General features: G+C 40.7%; 3 protein-coding genes across 7 annotated transcripts in view; 2 read left to right on the top strand and 1 right to left on the bottom strand.

Annotated features, from left to right (window-relative positions):
* The window catches only part of LRRC17 (leucine rich repeat containing 17), a 194,138-nt gene extending 186,632 nt beyond the window's left edge, over positions 1-7,506 (top strand). For both annotated transcript variants that reach the window (XR_014266955.1, XR_014266956.1), the window contains one exon: positions 1,182-7,506. The gene's annotated coding sequence lies outside the window, so the exon portion shown is untranslated. The remainder of the gene's footprint in view (positions 1-1,181) is intronic.
* The window catches only part of FBXL13 (F-box and leucine rich repeat protein 13), a 208,574-nt gene extending 200,970 nt beyond the window's left edge, over positions 1-7,604 (bottom strand). The window contains exon 1 of the mRNA XM_082473917.1: positions 7,516-7,604. Within this exon, the coding sequence (XP_082330043.1) occupies positions 7,516-7,590 (75 nt within the window). The 5' untranslated portion in view covers positions 7,591-7,604. The remainder of the gene's footprint in view (positions 1-7,515) is intronic.
* Positions 7,605-7,762: 158 nt separating this feature from the next.
* ARMC10 (armadillo repeat containing 10) overlaps positions 7,763-20,710 on the top strand; it is a 55,178-nt gene continuing 42,230 nt past the window's right edge. The window contains exon 1 of one of the 4 annotated variants that reach the window (XM_082473628.1): positions 7,763-8,216. In XM_082473628.1, coding sequence (XP_082329754.1) covers positions 8,078-8,216 — 139 coding nt within the window. In that variant the 5' untranslated portion in view covers positions 7,763-8,077. The remainder of the gene's footprint in view (positions 8,217-20,710) is intronic. The other 3 variants (XM_082473625.1, XM_082473627.1, XM_082473626.1) reach the window with 3 other exon arrangements.

The raw sequence follows: 20,710 nt of genomic DNA, 5'->3' as shown, positions 1-20,710 counted from the left end.
GCCGCAACTAGAGAAAGCCCGCACGCAGCAACGAAGACCCAATGCAGCCAAAAATAAATAAATAAATTTATTTTTAAAAAAAATTCATATATTGAAACTCTGTTCCCCAATGTGATGGCATTTGGAGACGGGGCCTTTGGGAGATAATTAGGTTTAGATGAGGTCATGAGGGTAGGATCCTCACGATGGGATTAGCACCCTCGCATAAAGAGACACCAGACAGCTTGCTCTCTTTCTTTCTCTGACAAGTGAGGACACAGTGAGAAGGCAGCCATCTGCAAGCCAGGAAGGGAGCCATCAACAGAGCTCAGCCATGCTGGCACCCTGATCTTAGACTTGCAGCCTCCAGAACTGAGAAAATAAATTTTTGTTATTTAAGCCACCCAGTCTATGGTATTTTATTATAGCAGCCCAAGCCAACCAAGATACTAGCCATCTATGATTTTCTATACATTCGATATGTCATTTTTGGGGACAGCCTTCATTTAGATAAGGATGCAAGATATAACAGTAACCAAAGAGAGAATCTCAAGGGGATGGTAAAATTCAGAACGATAGCAGGGCCACTTGTTGAATCTCTACTCATGTCCCCTGAAGTCTCCTCTGGAGTCTTTCTCAGCTAAGGGTTTAAAGGGTTTTGTGGTTTGAGACAAGCCATGGCAACAGTTAGTCCATGACTTACTCTCTGTCTTAGACCATCTGGACTCCTGTAACAGAACACCATAGACTGGGGGACTAATAAACAACAGAAACTTATTTCTCACAGTTCTAGAGACTGGGAAGTCCAAGATCAAAGTGCAGGAAGATTCTGTGTCTGGTGAGCACCACTTCCTGGTTCACAGATGGCCATCTTCTGACAGAGTCCTTACGTGATGAAAGGAGCAATGGAGCTCTCTGGAGTCTTCATTATAAGTATTCTAACCCCATCCATGATGGCTCCACCCTCATGACCTAATCACCTCCCAAAGGCCCCACCTCCTAATACCATCACATTGGAGATTGGGTTTTAACATATGAATTTTGGGGAGACATAAACATTCAGTCTATAGCATGTTCATATCACTTTGTTCATTTTTTACAATATGAAACTAATCACTGTGATTCCTGAAGATTTGAAAATAGGTATCAATTTATTTTGGTGCATGTGAGAACAACTGTCTCCTGTGTGACACTGATTGCAGGTGACCGACCTGACTAGACAGCTGCTCCACCCTCCCTGTGCCACTCAGACTCTTCCTGAAGTTCCAGAAGCTTGGTGCCTGTGAAAACAACAACCTTCTCAAAGACACAATGATCATATCTGGGTCAAAGGTAATTTTCTCTGGCTTATTAAATATGTTAATGCATTCTAGACCTGCACTAATATGGCAGCTACTAATTTCACGTGGCTATTGAGCACTTCAAATGTGGCTAGTCCAAATTGAGATGTGCTGCAAGTGTAAAACACACAATTTTGAAGACTTAATATGATTTTATATTGAGTCCATGTTGAAATGATTATAGCCTGGATAGATTGGTTTGTAGAAAATCTATTGTTAAAATTAACTTCGCCTATTTCTTTTCACTTCTTTAATGTGTCTGTAGGACACCCAAAGGGATAAATGCACAGAGCACTCAGGAGAAAGTTTGAGCTAGAGACAGCTTCAGAGTCATAGCTGCAAGGGGTTGAAGCTGTTTTCTACTAGCACATGGTAGATGCACGGCAAATGCTTGCTGATGAAATGGTCAAATGTACCCTTCTTAGCTGACCACTCTTGCCATCCCCTCCAAGAAAAAAAGTCTGGCTGGTGTCCAGAGCCTAATCTGTTGTTTAAAAAAAAAAAAATGTTAACCTAACTTGAATTGAACATAAAATCCAGCAGACTTTAAACTGGTGTGCAAACCTCTAGAAGCCCACAAAGGCTTTCCAAGGGATATGTGAGTGAATAGTATAAAGGACTCCATTTCCAGATCCTCACCTTTCCCATGTATTCTTTCCAGAACTTGATTTGCCTCAGGACACATTTTGTGATTTTCTTTTCCTGTTCTTCCCATTCACAATCACTTTCTCCCACTCTAGAAACTAAAGGCCTGTCTCTCATCCATCTGGAATCTCACTACACAGAAAACTGAGGCAGAGAGACTTAGAAACTTGCTCAAAGTCACACAATTAGTAATTGGCAAAGCCAAGAATCAAACCTAGGCAATCTCGTAATAATAGATAATCCCCTTGTATTGCTTCACACACTTTAGGGTTCAAGTAATAAACCTCAACTAAACATGGAGTTTATTGGCTCCTACACTAGAAATTCTAAAGGTAGATCATGCTTTGGATGAATTTAACCCAGTGACTTACGGATGTCACTAGAGGCCTGATTTCTTTCCATTTCCCGACTCTACCTTCTTCAGAATCCACTCACCCTAAAACCATCTTTCCTTGTGGACACAGGAGAATTGGCAATGGCTCCCAGGGCTACATGCTTCCCCACAAACATCCAGGGATGCTATGTCTCTGTCCCAGCATTCCAACCAAGCAACCTGATCTGAACTGGTTTAGGTCACATCTTGCCCTCTCCCACGATCCTCACTACCACCCGCCATAGTCACAAACATTGTGGCCAGGAACTTGAATGTACTGGTTGTCATAAGCCAATCAGGGTCCAACCCCAGAGATAGGGATAGTCAGTTTCCCTGAAGCATATGGGCTATATGGGGAAGAGGTAGGTTATGGAATAAGAGTGGAAGAAATATTAGGAAGAGGGAAGTAGATGTTGTGTAGGCAACTTGTTAATGTCCAGTATACATCTGCTCCTGGGGAACATAGAAAAGAAAGAAGAAGGGATATTTATAGAAGGGTTGAGACCCACTTACTGGGTGATAGTGTTGTAATCCACATCTTATTCGTTCAGATAATACTTTGAGATCCAACTTGATCCCAGATTTCCCCTTGTATGAACAAGCCAGGTATATAGCTGATTGTATTTCCTTAAATGGCCATAACAATATCTCCCATCCCATGAGCTCTTTTTGCAATGTGACTTTGATACACTTCCCATCAAGAAGTGGGGTATATGTTCCCTCCTCTTGAATCTAGGTGAAAATAATGTTATGTTGACTTCCAAGCCTAGATCATAAATGGTGATATAACTTCTACCTAGTTCTCTCTGGGGACACCTGCTCTTAGAACTCAGCCACCATACTGTGAGGAAGTAAGTCCAAGCAGCCCATGGAGAGGCCCATATGGAGGAACCAAGCCTCCTGGTTCACAGACCTAACTGAACTCCCAGCCAACATCTGACACCAACTTGCCAGGCACGTGAGTGAACCATCTTAAAAGTGGATCTTTAACCCTCTGCTGATCCGCCCCAGATGGTACCACATGGAGCAGAGACAAGCTCTCCCTAAAAAACCTTGCAAGAATTTCAGATTTTTGAGCAAACTAAATGAGTCATGTTGTTTTAGGCCATGAAGTTTTGCAGTTGTGTTACACAGAAATGAATAATTGACATAGCAAGCTAACAGAAAATGACTACACAGCCACATCAAGCTTGTCATTCCATCCATCCCTAGCTACATACATTATGAGAAAAAACACCCAACCATGGCTATCATTTATTTTAACTTTTTATTATGGAAAACTTCAAACATATATAAAGTAAACAATAGTATAATGAACCCCTATGTGCCCATCACCCAGTTTCAACAATTATCACCATTCTGTGATCTTTGTATTATCTATATATTCACCCATTTTTCCACCTGTTCTCAATTATAATATTTTTAGGTAAAGTTTACATGAATGCAACACACATCCTAGCTGTATAATTCTGACAATGGATACACCTACACCTCAGTCATTTTCCAACTCCCCAGAAAGTTCCCTGTGTAGCGTTCCAGTTAAGCCTTCTGTATCAGTCAGCGTCCAGTCAGGAGACAGAAATCACACCAGTAAGTTGAGTAAAGAACAGTTATTCTATTCTAATAACTAAATTCTAATAATTTAATTCAAAGTTATTCATTTTAACAGACAGTGGTTTTAAATTAATAATAACTACCATGTTAAAGAAAACAGGAAATGATAGACAAAATGGATGAAAAGATGAAGAATTTTAACTGGAATGTATAAAAAAATCAAATGGACATTCTAGAACTGAACAATATACCATCTGAAGTTAAGAACTCATTTGATTCATTTGATGTATTTAACAGTAGACGAGACTCAGCATAAAACAGAATCTGTAAACGTGAAGACAATCAATGAAAAATATCCAAACTTAAGCACAGAAAAGAGAATTGGGGAAAAAACAGAATAGAGCAAAAGAGGCATAGGCATGCAGGACTAAGTTAAAAAAAAAAAAAAAAAAAAAAGCTACCATATTTATGATCGGAGTCCCAGAGGGAGAAGAGAGAATTAGGTAGAAGCCGAATTTGAAAATGACCAAGAATTTTCTAAAACAGATGAAAAATATCAATCAACAGATTCAGTAAGCCCAGTGAATCAAGCAGGATTGAAAAAAAATAAATCAGCCTCTATTCAAAAGTTGGCAGGGAAATATCCTAAGTAGACAGCCAGGTTTTATTCAGGACAGGTAGGTGGAGTTCAGAAGAGGTTAAATATACATAGAAATCTGTGATGAAAGATGATGTATTCCAAAACTTGCAGAAGATGGGTTTTAGAAGAGTGCTAGGCATGGAAAATCGGGTTAGGCGAATAGATGTACAGGGATATGAGACACAATGGGATTCAGCCTGAGAGTCTCTTAGGGGAAGCAGGTAACCAGGTTAAGGTGGGTGTGTGAGGCTCTCTTGCGCCTGCTGGTAACGTGGTAGCAGAGGTGAGTGAAGGACTCCTCAGAAGAATATCGTCTTAGGCAATGGGGAGCCCTTCTAAGGGCCTCTTTTCTCTAGGGGCAAAACAGTATGGTAGGCTGGTGAGGAAGAGGTGCTCTCTTCCAGAGGAGGCACCAGGGATGCCTCTTGCAGCCATGTAGTTGTTATGGCAAGTGGAGAGCAAGGCAAGGAGAGGTTACTACTTCCCTGATGTTCCCTGACCCTCAACTTGAGTCCAGTTGTGCTACCTGCTCCATGGCCAACTTGGACTGAGTCATCACTCAGAATGGCTTTATCCTGAATCTTAAATAGCCCTCTGTATCTGCAGGTTCTTCATTCATGGATTCAACCAAATGTGGATCCAAAATGTTTGGGAAAAAATTCCATTGTTTCAAAAAGCAAAACTTGAGTTCACTATGTGCAGGCAACTATTTACATAGCATTTACATTGGATTAGGTACTATAAGTGATCTAGAGATGATTTATTGAGGTGATTTATACAGCGGGATGTATGTATGCAAATACTAAGCCATTTTATATAAGGTCCTTGAGCATGCACAGATTTTAATATCCATGGCGGGTCCTGGAACCAACCCTGAGGATACTGAGGGACGACTGTATTAGGTCCTTTGAGGAGGCTCTTTCTCCCCAGGATAGTTTCACCCCTCCAGGCCTACTTGCATTGATATGATAGTACAAAAATGGTTTCAAAGAGGGAAAATTGATGATCCACAGATTTTTCAGGTTCTCCCCTTGGAAACTAAGTCCATTTCCTTTTTATAAGTTTGGAATTTTACACTATGAAGTCATGTGTTAATATATCTGACCAAGAAAAAGGTCTAATAAAACAAAAAGATGAAGATACTGAGAGAGAACTATACAAACATTCCACTTTCTGACCCCCATCTCCTATTTTCTAGCTCCCTCACTCAATTACTCCCTCTACCCCTCTTCATTCACCTCTTACAAACTTCTACTTTCTACCCACATATCAGTATTATGTCTTGTTCTCATTTCCCACCCAGCCCTTAGGTTCCTTGGCCCATCACTTCAGGCACTCTCAAAAGCTTAGCTCCCTCACCATTGCCCTTCCATTATATATGTCTGGCAAACTCCTATCCTGGATGAAGTCAACTCTTCTTTGTGTACCTGCATCTGATTTACTGAGTGCTGCTTGAGAAAATCATATAACTGGGAAGATGAGTACCATGCTTTCTACACATTTTCAAATATAATTGTACAGAGGTAAAACATGAATGAAACTCATCATAAAAAAATTAAAACAATACAGACGTATATGGAGTAAAAGATGAGAGTTCTCTCCTAAAACCATTCCCCAAAACATTGCTGTTAAGTTTGCCATATGTTCTATGCATGTATTATTGTCTTAAATATAGATATATATATGCATGTACATATATATACATATAAACACACATATATACACATACACATACATATATGAAATCAGATAGGTAGCTAGATTGTAGTAGACATTTTGTTAAGCAATTTGCATTTTTTTCTTTTCTTTTTAAAATTTAATATGTCACGGAGAGCCCTTCTTCTCAAAAGGTACAGGTATATTTTATTCTACATAATATCCCGTTCCCTTACTTACACTTAGGTAATAACCATTTTCACTATGCAACAATGTTATAATGAATATACTTGTACATCCTTCTGGTTACATGTGCAAATATGTCTCTAAAGTGGATCCTCAGAAGTGGAAATGCTTGGTCAAAGGGTATTCATATTTAACATTTTAATACATATTTCTAAATTACCATCCAAAAAGGAGGAGCTATACCGAATTGCCCTCCCACCTGCGTAGGAGAGTTACTACCCCAAGCTGGGCTCTCAACACCGCCTGGCTCTCCTTCTCTTTCCTTCCCTAGACTTCTAACTCTCCCTCCTTCTCCGCATAACTTTACTCAAAACCTTTTCTGCACCCTCCATCCCCACCCAAACATACTCATTCTTGGCAAATATTTCACGTAATATTAGCAGAGAAAATGGAAGTCACCAGAAGAGAACTTTCTTGGCTTCCTATCCCCAAACCTACAAAACCTATCCACCCCTTGTCCTCCTTCCCTCCTGTCACAAGGCGGGTGGGGAAGGGCAGTCCTTCCTCCCGTGTTTAAGTCCTGGTTGTGCGGTCCTTCCCTTCACAAAGGGCTAACTACCTACCATCTAAAGGTCTCAGCTTCCACTCCTCAGCCAACTTAAATCTATTTTCTGCCTTCATCGCTCTACCGAAAACCCAAACTCACCTTGGGTCAAATCCACTACATCTTTTCAGTTCCTTATCTTAGGTCACACTATTGCCCACTCTCTTCATAAAGCCACACTCTCCTGCTTTTCCTTCTCTGTCTCCACAGCACTTCATTCTTACTCCTCTAGTCTTCAGGCTCCTCTTGTCCAAAACTTAAAAGTTGGAGTTTGGGGTTTCTGTCCTGAGGCCCTTTGTTCTTTCTCTCTGGGAGATGTCACCCATTCCCCCCTTTCAGCCACTGTCACCCCTCCGTCTTCAACTCTCTGATCTGTATGTTCAGCCCAGACCGCCGACCTGCCCAAATCTGACTTCATCCTTTCCTTTTCGCTCCTCTGAACCTCCACTCCCTCTCTCCACCAAACCCCAGTCCCTCCTCTGGGAAATCTCTTCCAATTCCTTTCTCTTCTAACTCCGGCGCCACTTGTCTCCAGTACCTCGCAGACCTGAGGAATGTAGTTCTCCTTGAAGTAGTTCCTCAGCCTGGGGCTGGCAAGGCGCAGCGAGGCCATGACCAGAGGCACTACTGAAACTCTGCGCTTCCCGCCTGCTCTTCACGCCCCGCGCAGCAGGAGCCGCGCCTGGCTAGGGGCTAGCGCGTCTCGGCGTTGCCCCGGCAACCACGCTGCGTAGAGGGGAGGGGCTAGGCGCTGCGTTGCCCCGAGCGCCCACCCTGGGGCCGCGGACTGCCGGGAGGGAGGTGAACCTCGGGCCGGGGCGGGAACCCGCCTCCGGGCGGCGGGGGCGGCCCCTGGTGTGTGCTCTTGGGGCGTTTAGTCCTTGCAGCTCTTCACCGAGTCTCGCTGTCCTTCACCCGCGCCCCGCCCAGACTCGAGGAAGCCGCTGGGACGCGTCCGGGCCGACAGGGCGGTTTCCGAGAGGCGGAGCTCAGTCGCCCATTTCCTTTCTCCGTCGGCTAGAACCCGGACGGCGACAGCACCCTCTGGCTTCGGACCCTCCTGCGCCAGGCCCAGCGCTGCGCGTGGCCCCAGCGGCAGCATGGGCGGCGCCCGGGATGTGGGCTGGGTGGCGGCGGGCCTGGTCCTAGCGGCCGGCGTCTGCTACTGCTTCTACAGGCTGACGCGGGGCCGGCGGCGAGGCGGCCCCAGGCTACGGCTGCGCCCCTCGCGGTCCGCAGGTGAGGCCACGGGGTGCCTGGCAGGTGGGCGGGGACTGGGACTGTGGCTTTCCCAGAGTGGGGGTTGAAGACGCCACAGGTGCTCGTGGCTTTCCAGTGCTGGGAGTAAATAAGGAGCCCAGCCAGGGAGGGAGGCTGATGAGAAGGGCAATGTCGGGAAGCCCAGGTGCAAAAGACGGGTCTTCCACTTGATTGGGTGAGTGTAGGGTTCAGAGCTGGTTCCCTGCCTCCATTTCTTTGTTCAGAATTCCGGGATGAAAAATTGCCCAGACTTTCTTGTCTGAGCCTGGCGTCACAGCGGAGGACTGTTTCTCAAAAGCGTGTTGATTGCCTCTCAACCTTAAAGCTTGCTCCCGGTCTTTGTGTTACCAGGGGGATTCTGGAGCGATAGATGAAATTCTGCCTGCAGTTAGCCTGGAAGAAGGGACGCCAGAGGGGCAGTTCTGAGGGGAGGTGCTTTGAAGTCGCCGTGGTCTATATATATATATGCAAAGTATGCGAGAGATCGTGGAGATACAGATATAGCTGTGTATATCAAATTAGAACAGTTGTCTGCATGGAGGACACCCTCCTGGCGGACAAGTGCATGATTAGGTTTCGGTCCAAAAATTGATTGCTGCATTCAGGATTCTAACAACTTGTTGAATGTTCTAGGGGGTATTTCAGGTCATGGAAGCTGTTACAGAAATAATTAAAAATAAAATCTCCTGCCAACCAAGAAATTCCTCTCTACAAATGTAGGAAAGAACTAAATAGCTTTATTAGAGAATAAGCATTAAACCAGATTGCTGCGCCCATCACGGGCAATCTGCTAATGGGATTGCAAAGACAGAAAGAATTCTCACCCCTTTATGTATCCAGCCAGATATAACCTATAACCTATTTCATATTAAGTACATGCCCTCAAGAGAAACAGTAATTTGTCCTTAAGAGAACTTGACAGAACCATTTGCTACACATAGTTCATTCTAAATTCACAGGTAGTTGGGGTGGTATTTGTGTTAGCTAATAGCCGTTATGTAGAAGAAAAATAAGACTTCTCAGTATCTATGATAACCGCGTAGTTACAACACAGAGCCAAGAACCGAGCTCTGACTCACACAGAGACAAGGAGATGGGGACTCCATCTTCCTTGATGTTTACACTTCAGATGACATCAAAGCCGCTAAGAAAGATTTTCTTGGGTTGTAAACCGGCAAGAGGCTTCCTTAGCTTTTAAAAAGATGTATATTTATATCAAAGGGACAGACAAAGGATTTACAATTACTAGTTTGCTCAAGGAAATGTTCTCAGAAAAGGGAGTGGGTGAGAGGTTTCTTTCCCTTTTGGCACAAGGGGGAAAAAATTCATTTTAAAAAAGATTTGGACTTACCCTTACTTCCAAAGCCTACTTTGTTGTCTTTGTGTCAGAGATATTTCTGTATAAGTAGTCAGGTGACCCGAACTCAGATACCTTCTCACTTATACTTACTCAACACGATGAACACTGACAAAGTCTTACTACCCGCCCCCCCAAAATCACCATTACCTTGGCCAGGCAGCTTGCAAAATAAGTTGCTCACAACCCCTTCCTGAAGCTACGCTTTTTTCTTTGAAGAAGACTCGAGAAATACCCATTTTGTCAGCATCACCCTTACGTTTTGGAGGGTGATCTTTTTTTTTTTTTTAATTGAGATAAACACTGTATTAGTTGTAGGTGTACAACATAATGGTTTGACATTTGTATGTATTGCAAAATGATCACCATAGTAAGTTTAGGTGACATCCATCACCACAAATTTTCTTGTGATGAGAACTTTTAAGGTCTACTCTCTTAGCAACTTTCAAGTGTACAATACAGTATGGTTAACTGTAGTCACCAAGCTGTACTTTACACTCCTAGTACTCATTGCCCTTATAACTGGAAGCTTGTACCCTTTGACCCAGATCTTCCCATTTCCTTCAGCCCCCAGCCCCTGGCAACCACCATGACACTCTCTGTTTCTATGAGTTGAGTTTTTTAGATTCCACATAAAAGTGAGATCATTGTGTATTTGTCTTTCATTGTCTGACTTATTTCTCTGGACATCATGCCCTCAGGATCCATCCATGTTGTCACAAATGGCAGGATTTCCTTCTTTTTTATGGCTGAATAACATTCCATTGTATGTATGTGTGAGTGTGAGTGTGTGTGTGTGTGTGTGTGTATGACGTTTTATTTATACATTCATCCGTCGATTGACACTTAGGTTGTTTCCATGTCTTGGCTATTGTAAATAATGCTGCAGTGAACATGGCGGTGCAAATATCCTTTCAAGGTGGTGATTTCATGGAATCACGAAGTGGAATTGCTAGATCATGTGGTAGTTCTATTTTTTTAGAATTTTTTTTTAAGTTTTTTTTGATGTGGATCATTTTTAAAGTCTTTATTGAATTTGTTACAATATTGCTTCTGTTTTATGTTTTGGTTTTTTGGCCACAAGGCCTGTGGGATCTTAGCTCCCTGACCAGGGATTGAACCTGCACCCCCTGCATTGGAAGGCGAAGTCTTAATCACTAGACAGCCGGGAAGTTCCTGGTAGTTCTGTTTTTTTTTTTTTTTTTTTCACACACACACACTGTATTTTATTTTTACAAGAGATAAATAGACTGACACCAAGCATTGTACATGGATGACCACAACAAAAGCAACAATGATTGCAATTACGAAACATGAAACACACTCATACTATGTCATAATATTGACATTCAGTCCAGTAATCCTCCACTGTAACAGCTCCTTTACTTTGCAGTGAAAATTGATTTGTATATTCTTTGCCTCTGAGTCCTTGTGGGATTTTTTTTTTTTTTTTTTTTTTTAATTCAGACAGAAAGTCACAAAAATTATACTCATCCTCATCAGTTCACTCAGTCCCATGTAATTAATTGTTTTTTTTCATCTTGATCTTTTGTTAGCACTTTTATGAGTTCATCAGTTTTTCATCAGAGTTCTGAAAATGCTTATTCATTCAGTTCAGCAGTACAGTCAGTTACCAGAAACCTGTACTTGTCAGAGTCTTTTCCATGAATTTCTTGAAGATGAAACCCTTTTATAGGAACATATTTGCAAAATCATCAGAGTACACCCAGAACTGTCTGTAAATGACGAAAGACTTAAAACTGACCACGGTAAAAGATTTGATGAAAGTTCATAATAATGCAGTTGACAAGAAAATTAGTTATTTCTGAGATATACATTTTAAAGTAATAACTAGGATTATTACTTATAACATTATACCAGAACACATAAGATTTTTAGAAATTTCATGTAATGTCTGAAACATTTATATTAACATATTTCCATACATATTTCCATACAAATACAAATATAAGATTTTTAGGAATTTCATGTAATGTCTGAAACATTTATATTAACATATTTCCATACAAATAACCCAATGAAAGTTTAGTATTAGTTGTTTTGTTTGCTTTTTTATACTGCAGGTTCTTATTAGGCATCAATTTTATACATATCAGTGTATACATGTCAATCCCAATCGCCCAATTCAGCACACCACCATCCCCACCTCACCGCAGTTTTCCCCCCTTGGTGTCCATATGTCCATTCTCTACATCTGTGTCTCAACTTCTGCCCTGCAAACTGGCTCATCTGTACCATTTTTCTAGGTTCCACATACATGCATTAATATATGATATTTGTTTTTCTCTTTCTGACTTACTTCACTCTGTATGACAGTCTCTAGATCCATCCACGTCTCAACAAATGACTCAATTTCGTTCCTTTTTATGGCTGAGTAATATTCCATTGTATATATGTACCACATCTTCTTTATCCATTCGTCTGTTGATGGGCATTTAGGTTGCTTCCATGACCTGCCTATTGTAAATAGTGCTGCAATGAACATTCGGGTGCATGTGTCTTTTTGAATTACGGTTTTCTCTGGGTATATGCCCAGTAGTGGGATTGCTGGGTCATATGGTAATTCTATTTTTAGTTTTTTAAGGAACCTCCATATTGTTCTCCATAGTGGCTGTATCAATTTACATTCCCACCAACAGTGCAAGAGGGTTCCCTTTTCTCCACACCCTCTCCAGCATTTGTTGTTTGTAGATTTTCTGATGATGCCCATTCTAACAGGAGTGAGGTGATACCTCATTGTAGTTTTGATTTGCATTTCTCTAATAATTAGTGATGTTGAGCAGCTTTTCATGTGCTTCGTGGCCATCTGTATGTCTTCTTTGGAGAAATGTCTATTTAGGTCTTCTGCCCATTTTTGGATTGCGGTGTTTGTTTCTTTGATATTGAGCTGAATGAGCTGTTTATATATTTTGGAGATTAATCCTTTGTCCGTTGATTCATTTGCCAATATTTTCTCCCATTCTGAAGGTTGTCTTTTCGTCTTGTTTATGGTTTCCTTTGCTGTGCAAAAGCTTTGAAGTTTCATTAGGTCCCACTTGTTTATTTTTGTTTTTATTTCCATTACTCTAGGAGGTGGATCAAAAAAGATCTTGCTGTGATTTATGTCAAAGAGTGTTCTTCCTATGTTTTCCTCTAAGAGTTTTATAGTGTCCAGCCTTATATTTAGGTCTCTAATCCATTTTGAGTTTATTTTTGTGTATGGTGTTAGGGAGTATTCTAATTTCATTCTTTTACATGTAGCTGTCCAGTTTTCCCAGCACCACTTATTGAAGAGACTGTCTTTTCTCCATTGTATATCTTTGCCTCCTTTGTCATAGATTAGTTGACCATAGGTACGTGGGTTAATCTCTGGGCTTTCTATCTTGTTCCATTGATCTATGTTTCTGTTTTTGTGCCAGTACCATATTGTCTTGATTACTGTAGCTTTGTAGTATAGTCTGAAGTCAGGGAGTCTGATTCCTCCAGCTCCATTTTTTTGCCTCAAGACTGCTTTGGCTATTCGGGGTCTTTTGTGTCTCCATACAAATTTTAAGATGATTTGTTCTAGCTCCGTAAAAAATGCCATTGGTAATTTGATAGGGATTGCATTGAATCTGTAGATTGCTTTGGGTAGTATACTCATTTTCACAATGTTGATTCTTCCAATCCAAGAACGTGGTATATCTCTCCATCTGTTGGTATCATCTTTAATTTCTTTCATCAGTGTCTTATAGTTTTCTGCATACAGGTCTTTTGTCTCCCTAGGTAGGTTTATTCCTAGGTATTTTATTCTTTTTGTTGCAATGGTAAATGGGAGTGTTTCCATAATTTCTCTTTCAGATTTTTCATCATTAGTGTATAGGAATGCAAGAGATTTCTGTGCATTAATTTTGTATCCTGCAACTTTACCATATTCATTAATTAGCTCTAGCAGTTTTCTGGTGGGAGTTTTAGGATTCTCTATGTATAGTATCATGTCATCCGCAAACAGTGACAGTTTTACTTCCTCTTTTCCAATTTGTATTCCTTTTATTTCTTTTTCTTCTCTGATTGCCGTGGCTAGGACTTCCAGAACTATGTTGAATAATAGTGGTGAGAGTGGGCAACCTTGTCTCGTTCCTGATCTTAGAGGAAATGCTTTCAGTTTTTCACCATTGAGAATGATGTTTGCTGTGGGTTTGTCATATATGGCCTTTATTATGTTGAGGTAGGTTCCCTCTATGCCCACTTTCTGGAGAGTTTTTATCATAAATGGGTGTTGAATTTTGTCAAAAGCTTTTTCTGCATCTATTGAGATAATCATATGGTTTTTATTCTTCAGTTTGTTAATATGGTGTATCACATTGATTGATTTGCGTATATTGAAGAATCCTTGCATCCCTGGGATAAATCCCACTTGATCGTGGTGTATGATCCTTTTAATGTGTTGTTGGATTCTGTTTGCTAGTATTTTGTTGAGGATTTTTGCATCTATATTCATCAGTGATATTGGTCTGTAATTTTCTTTTTTTGTAGTGTCTTTGTCTGGTTTTGGTATCAGGGTGATGGTGGCCTCATAGAATGAGTTTGGGAGTGTTCCTTCCTCTGCAATTTTTTGGAAGAGTTTGAGAAGGATGGGTGTTAGCTCTTCTCTAAATGTTTGATAGAATTCACCTGTGAAGCCATCTGGTCCTGGACTTTTGTTTGTTGGAAGATTTTTAATCACAGTTTCAATTTCATTACTTGTGATTGGTCTGTTCCTATTTTCTGTTTCTTCCTGGTTCAGTCTTGGAAGGTTATACCTTTCTAAGAATTTGTCCATTTCTTCCAGGTTGTCCATTTTATTGGCATAAAGTTGCTTGTAGTAGTCTCTTAGGATGCTTTGTATTTCTGTGGTGTCTGTTGTAACTTCTCCTTTTTCATTTCTGATTTTATTGATTTGAGTCCTCTCCCTCTTTTTCTTGATGAGTCTGGCTAATGGCTTATCAATTTTGTTTATCTTCTCAAAGAACCAACTTTTAGTTTTATTGATCTTTGCTATTGTTTTCTTTGTTTCTATTTCATTTATTTCTGCTCTGATCTTTATGATTTCTTTCCTTCTGCTAACTTTGGGTTTTGTTTGTTCTTCTTTCTCTAGTTTCTTTAGGTGTAAGGTTAGATTGTTTACTTGAGATTTTTCTTGTTTCTTTAGGTAGGCTTGTATAGCTATAAACTTCCCTCTTAGAACCGCTTTTGCTGCATCCCATAGGTTTTGGGTCGTCGTGTTTTCATTGTCATTTGTCTCTAGGTATTTTTTTATTTCCTCTTTGATTTCTTCAGTGATCTTTTGGTTATTTAGTAATGTATTGTTTAGTCTCCATGTGTTTGTCTTTTTTACGTTTTTTTCCCTGTAATTCATTTCTAATCTCATAGCGTTGTGGTCAGAAAAGATGCTTGGTATGATTTCAATTTTCTTAAATTTACTGAGGCTTGATTTGTGACCCAAAATGTGATCTATCCTGGAGAATGTTCCGTGCGCACTTGAGAAGAACGTGTAATCTGCTGTTTTTGGATGGAATGTCCTATATATATCAATTAAATCTATCTGGTCTATTGTGTCATTTAAAGCTTGTGTTTCCTTATTTATTTTCATTTTGGATGATCTGTCCATTGGTGTAAGTGAAGTGTTAAAGTCCCCCACTATTATTGTGTTACTGTCGATTTCCTCTTTTATAGCTGTTAGCAGTTGCCTTATGTATTGAGGTGCTCCTATGTTGGGTGCATATATATTTATAATTGTTATATCTTCTTCTTGGATTGATCCCTGGATCATTATGTAGTGTCCTTCCTTGTCTCTTGTAACATTCTTTATTTTAAAGTCTATTTTATCTGATATGAGTATAGCTACTCCAGCTTTCTTTTGATTTCCATTTGCATGGAATATCTTTTTCCATCCCCTCACTTTCAGTCTGTATGTGTCCCTAGTTCTAAAGTGGGTCTCTTGTAGACAGCATATATATGGGTCTTGTTTTTGTATCCATTCAGCCAGTCTGTGTCTTTTTTTTTTTTTTTTTTCAGTCTATGTCTTTTGGTTGGGGCATTTAATCCATTCACGTTTAAGGTAATTATCGATATGTATGTTCCTATGACCCTTTTCTTAATTGTTTTGGGTTTGTTTTTGTAGGTCCTTTTCTTCTCTTGTGTTTCCCACTTAGAAAAGTTCCTTTAGCATTTGTTGTAGAGCTGGTTTGGTGGTGCTGAATTCTCGTAGCTTTTGCTTGTCTGTAAAGCTTTTGATTTCTCCATCAAATCTAAATGAGATCCTTGCCGGGTAGAGTAATCTTGGTTGTAGGTTCTTCCCTTTCATCACTTTAAGTATATCATGCCAGTCCCTTCTGGCTTGCAGAGTTTCTGCTGAGAAATCAGCTGTTAACCTTATGGGAGTTCCCTTGTATGTTATTTGTCGTTTTTCCCTTGCTGCTTTCAATAATTTTTCTTTGTCTTTAATTTTTGCCACTTTGATTACTATGTGTCTCGGCGTGTTTCTCCTTGGGTTTATTCTGTATGAGACTCTCTGCGCTTCCTGGACTTGGGTGGCTATCTCCTTTCCCATGTTAGGGAAGTTTTCGACTATAATCTCTTCAAATATTTTCTCTGGTCCTTTCTCTCTCTCTTCTCCTTCTGGGACCCCTATAATGCAAATGTTGTTGCGTTTAATGTTGTCCCAGAGGTCTCTTAGGCTGTCTTCGTTTCTTTTCATTCTTTTTTCTTTAGTCTGTTCCGCAGAAGTGAATTCCACCATTCTGTCTTCCAGGTCACTTATCCGTTCTTCTGCCTCAGTTATTGTGCTATTGATTCCTTCTAGTGTAGTTTTCATTTCAGTTATTGTATTGGTCATCTCTGTTTGTTTGTTCTTTAATTCTTCTAGGTCTTTGTTAATCATTTCTTGCATCTTCTCAATCTTTGCCTCCATTCTTATTCCGAGGTCCTGGATCATCTTCACTATCATTATTCTGAATTCTTTCTCTGGAAGGTTGCCTATCTCCACTTCATTTAGTTGTTTTTCTGGGGTTTTTTCTTGTTCCTTCATCTGGTATATAGCCCTCTGCCTTTTCATCTTGTCTATCTTTCTGTAACTGTGGTTTTTGGTCCACAGGCTGCAGGATTGTAGTTTTTCTTGCTTCTGCTCTCTGCCCTCTGGTGGTTGAGGCTATCTAAGAGGCTTGATGGTAGGCTCTGGTGGTGGGTAGAGCTGACTGTTGCTGTGGGGGTCTGAGCTCAGTAAAACCTTAATCCACTTGACTGTTGATGGGTGGGGCTGGGTTCCCTCCCTGTTGCTGTGGCGGTCAGAGCTCAGTAAAACCTTAATCCACTTGACTGTTGATGGGTGGGGCTGGGTTCCCTCCCTGTTGGTTGTTTTGCCTGAGGAAACCCAACACTGGAGCCTACCCGTGCTCTTTGGTGGGGTTAATGGCAGACTCTGGGAGGGCTCACGGCAAGGAGAGCTTCCCAGAACCTCAGCTGCCAGTGTCCTTATCCCCACGGTGAAAGAGAGCCACCACTCGCCTCTGCAGGAGACCCCCCAACACCAGCAGGTAGGTCTGGTTCAGTCTCCCCCAGGGTCACTGCTCCTTCCCCTGGGTCCCGATGCACACATTACTTTGTGTGTGCCCTCCAAGAGTGGGGTCTCTGTTTCCCCCAGTCCTGTCAAAGTCCTGCAATCAATTCCCACTAGGCTTCAAAGTCTGATTCTCTAGGAATTCCTTCTCCCGTAGCCAGACCCCCAGGTTGGGAAGCCTGACGTGGGGCTCAGAACCTTCACTCCAGTGGGTGGACTTCTGTGGTATAAGTGTTCGCCAGTCTGTGAGTCACCCACCCAGCAGTTATGGGATTTGATTTTACTCTGATTGCGCCCCTCCTACCGTCTCACTGTGGCTTCTCCTCTGTCCTTGGACGTGGGGTATCCTCCTTGGTGAAGTCCAGGTTCTTCCTGTCAATGATTGTCCAGCAGCCAGTTTTGATTCTGGTGCTCTCGCAAGAGGGAGTGAGAGCACGTCCTTCTACTCCGCCATCTTGGTTAATCCTCGGTAGTTCTGTTTTTAATTTTTTGAGGAACCTCCATATTTTCCATAGTGGTTGGAAATTTACATCCCCACCAACAGTGCACAAGGGTTCCCTTTCCTCTACATCCTAACCAACACTTGTTATCTATTGTCTTTGAGGATAGACATTCTAACAGGTGTGAGGTGATAGCTAATTGTGGTTTTGGTTTGCATTTCCCTGAAGATTAGTGATGTTGAGCCCCTTTTCATGTACTTGTTGGCCATTTGAATGTCTTTGGGGAAAGGTCCATTCAGAGCCTCTGCCCATTTTATAATTAGATTGTTTCTTTTTTTTTTTCCTATTGAGTTGCTTGAGTTTTTAAATATATTTTAGATAGTAACCATTTATCAGATATATGATTTTCAAATATTTTCTCCCATTTCATGGGTTGCCTTTTTATTTTGTTGATGGCTTCCTTTGCTGTACAGAAGATTTTTTGATGTAGCTCCACTTGTTTATTTTGCTTCTGTTGCTTTTGCTTTTGGTCAAATCCAAAAAATCATGTCAAGACCCATGTCAAGGAGCTTACCATCTATTTTTTTTTAGGAGTTTTAGGTTTCAGGTCTTTTTTTTTTTTTTTTTAAGAATTTATTATTTATTTATTTATTGGCTGCTTTTGGGTCTTCGTTGCTGCACGTGGGCTTTTCTCTAGTTGTGGCAAGTGGGGGCTACTCTTTGTTGTCGTGCGTGGGCTTCTCACTGCGGTGGCTTCTCATTGTGGAGCATGGGCTCTAGGCGCAGGGGCTTCAGTAGTTGTGGCTTGTGGGCTCTAGAGCACAGGCTCACTAGTTGTGGCACATGGGCTTAGTTGCTCCGCAGCATGTGGGATCTTCCCGGACCAGGGCTCGAACCCGTGTCCCCTGCATTGGCAGTCAGATTCTTAACCACTGAGCCACCAGGGAAGCTCCTAGGTTTCAGGTCTTATATTTAAGACTTTAATTCTTTATGAGTTGATTTTTGTGTATTGTGTGAGATAGTGGTTCAGTTTCATTCATTTTTGTGTGTGAATTTTATTTTATTTTTTATACAGCAGGTTCTTATTAGTTATCTATTTTATACATATTAGTGTATATATGTCAATCCTAATCTCCCAATTCATCCCACTACCACCACCACCACCACCACCCACTGCTTTCCCCCCTTGGTGTCCATACGTTTGTTCTCTACATCTGTGTCTTTATTTCTGCCTTGCAGACTGGTTCATCTGTAGAAAAATGGTACAGATGAACTGGTTTGATCCTTTGGCATGTAGCTGTCCAGTTTTTCCAACACCATTTATTGATTAGACTCTTCTTTCCCCATTGTATAGTCCTGGTTCCTTTGTCATAAATTAATTGATCATATATGTGTGGGTTTATTTCTGGGCTCTCTGTTCTATTCCACACATCTATGTGTCTGTTTTTGTGCCGATACCATACTGTTTTGATTACTATAATATAGTTTGAAATCAGGAAGCATGTGAGTTTCTGTTGTGGATTTTTGGTTTGCAGTTACCATCCATGAGGTTTTGATATAACAGTATATCTATATATATAAACAAGATAGTTTTGATAGCTTTGAGTTGCTGGTCTCTTAATCTCAAATACATTTCCAGTATCCTGCATTTCTACTCTCCTCACAATTGATGGTTTTGATATTATATTTGTGTGTGGATGATTTCCTAACTTTACTGTATGTTTGCCTTTACCAGTGAGCTTTACCCATTCATAATTTTCTTGTTTTTAGTTTTGGGCTTTTCTTTTTTGCCTAGAGAAGTTCCTTTAGCATTTGTTGTAAAGCTGGTTTGGTGATGCTGAATTCCCTTAACTTTTGCTTGTCTGTAAAGCTTTTTGATTTCTCTGTCAAATCCGAACGAGAGCCTTGCTGGGTAGAGTATTCTTGGTTGTAGGTTTTTCCTTTCATCACTTTAAATATGTCCTGCCACTCCCTTCTGGCCTGCAGAGTTTCTGCTGAAAAATCAGCTGATAACGTTATGGGGATTCCCTTGTATGTTATTTATTGTTTTTCTCTTACTGCTCTTCATGTTTTCTCTTTGTCTTTAATTTTTTTTTTAAATGTCTGAAACATTTATATTAACATATTTCCATACAAATAACCCAATGAAAGTTTAGTATTAGTTGTTTTGTTTGTTTGGTTTTTTTATACTGCAGGTTCTTATTAGGCATCAATTTTATACACATCAGTGTATACATGTCAATCCCAATCGCCCAATTCAGCACACCACCATCCCCACCCCACCGCAGTTTTCCCCCCTTGGTGTCCATATGTCCATTCTCTACATCTGTGTCTCAACTTCTGCCCTGCAAACCGGCTCATCTGTACCATTTTTCTAGGTTCCACATACATGCATTAATATACGATATTTGTTTTTCTCTTTCTGACTTACTTCACTCTGTATGACAGTCTCTAGATCCATCCACTTCTCAACAAATGACTCAATTTCGTTCCTTTTTATGGCTGAGTAATATTCCATTGTATATATGTACCACATCTTCTTTATCCATTCATCTGTCGATGGGCATGTAGGTTGCTTCCATGACCTGGCTATTGTAAATAGTGCTGCAATGAACATTCGGGAGCATGTGTCTTTTTGAATTACGGTTTTCTCTGGGTATATGCCCAGTAGTGGGATTGCTGGGTCATATGGTAATTCTATTTTTAGTTTTTTAAGGAACCTCCATATTGTTCTCCATAGTGGCTGTATCAATTTACATTCCCACCAACAGTGCAAGAGGGTTCCCTTTTCTCCACACCCTCTCCAGCATTTGTTGTTTGTAGATTTTCTGATGATGCCCATTCTAACAGGAGTGAGGTGATACCTCATTGTAGTTTTGATTTGCATTTCTCTAATAATTAGTGATGTTGAGCATCTTTTCATGTGCTTCGTGGCCGTCTGTATGTCTTCTTTGGAGAAATGTCTATTTAGGTCTTCTGCCCATTTTTGGATTGGGGTGTTTGTTTCTTTAATATTGAGCTGAATGAGCTGTTTATATATTTTGGAGATTAATCCTTGGTCCGTTGATTCGTTTGCAAATATTTTCTCCCATTCTGAGGG

Source organism: Balaenoptera physalus (genome assembly GCF_965194825.1).
Source record: "Balaenoptera physalus genome assembly, chromosome: 8".
NCBI classification, from domain to species: Eukaryota; Metazoa; Chordata; class Mammalia; order Artiodactyla; family Balaenopteridae; genus Balaenoptera; species Balaenoptera physalus.
This window is presented reverse-complemented; position numbering and strand designations above follow the sequence as displayed.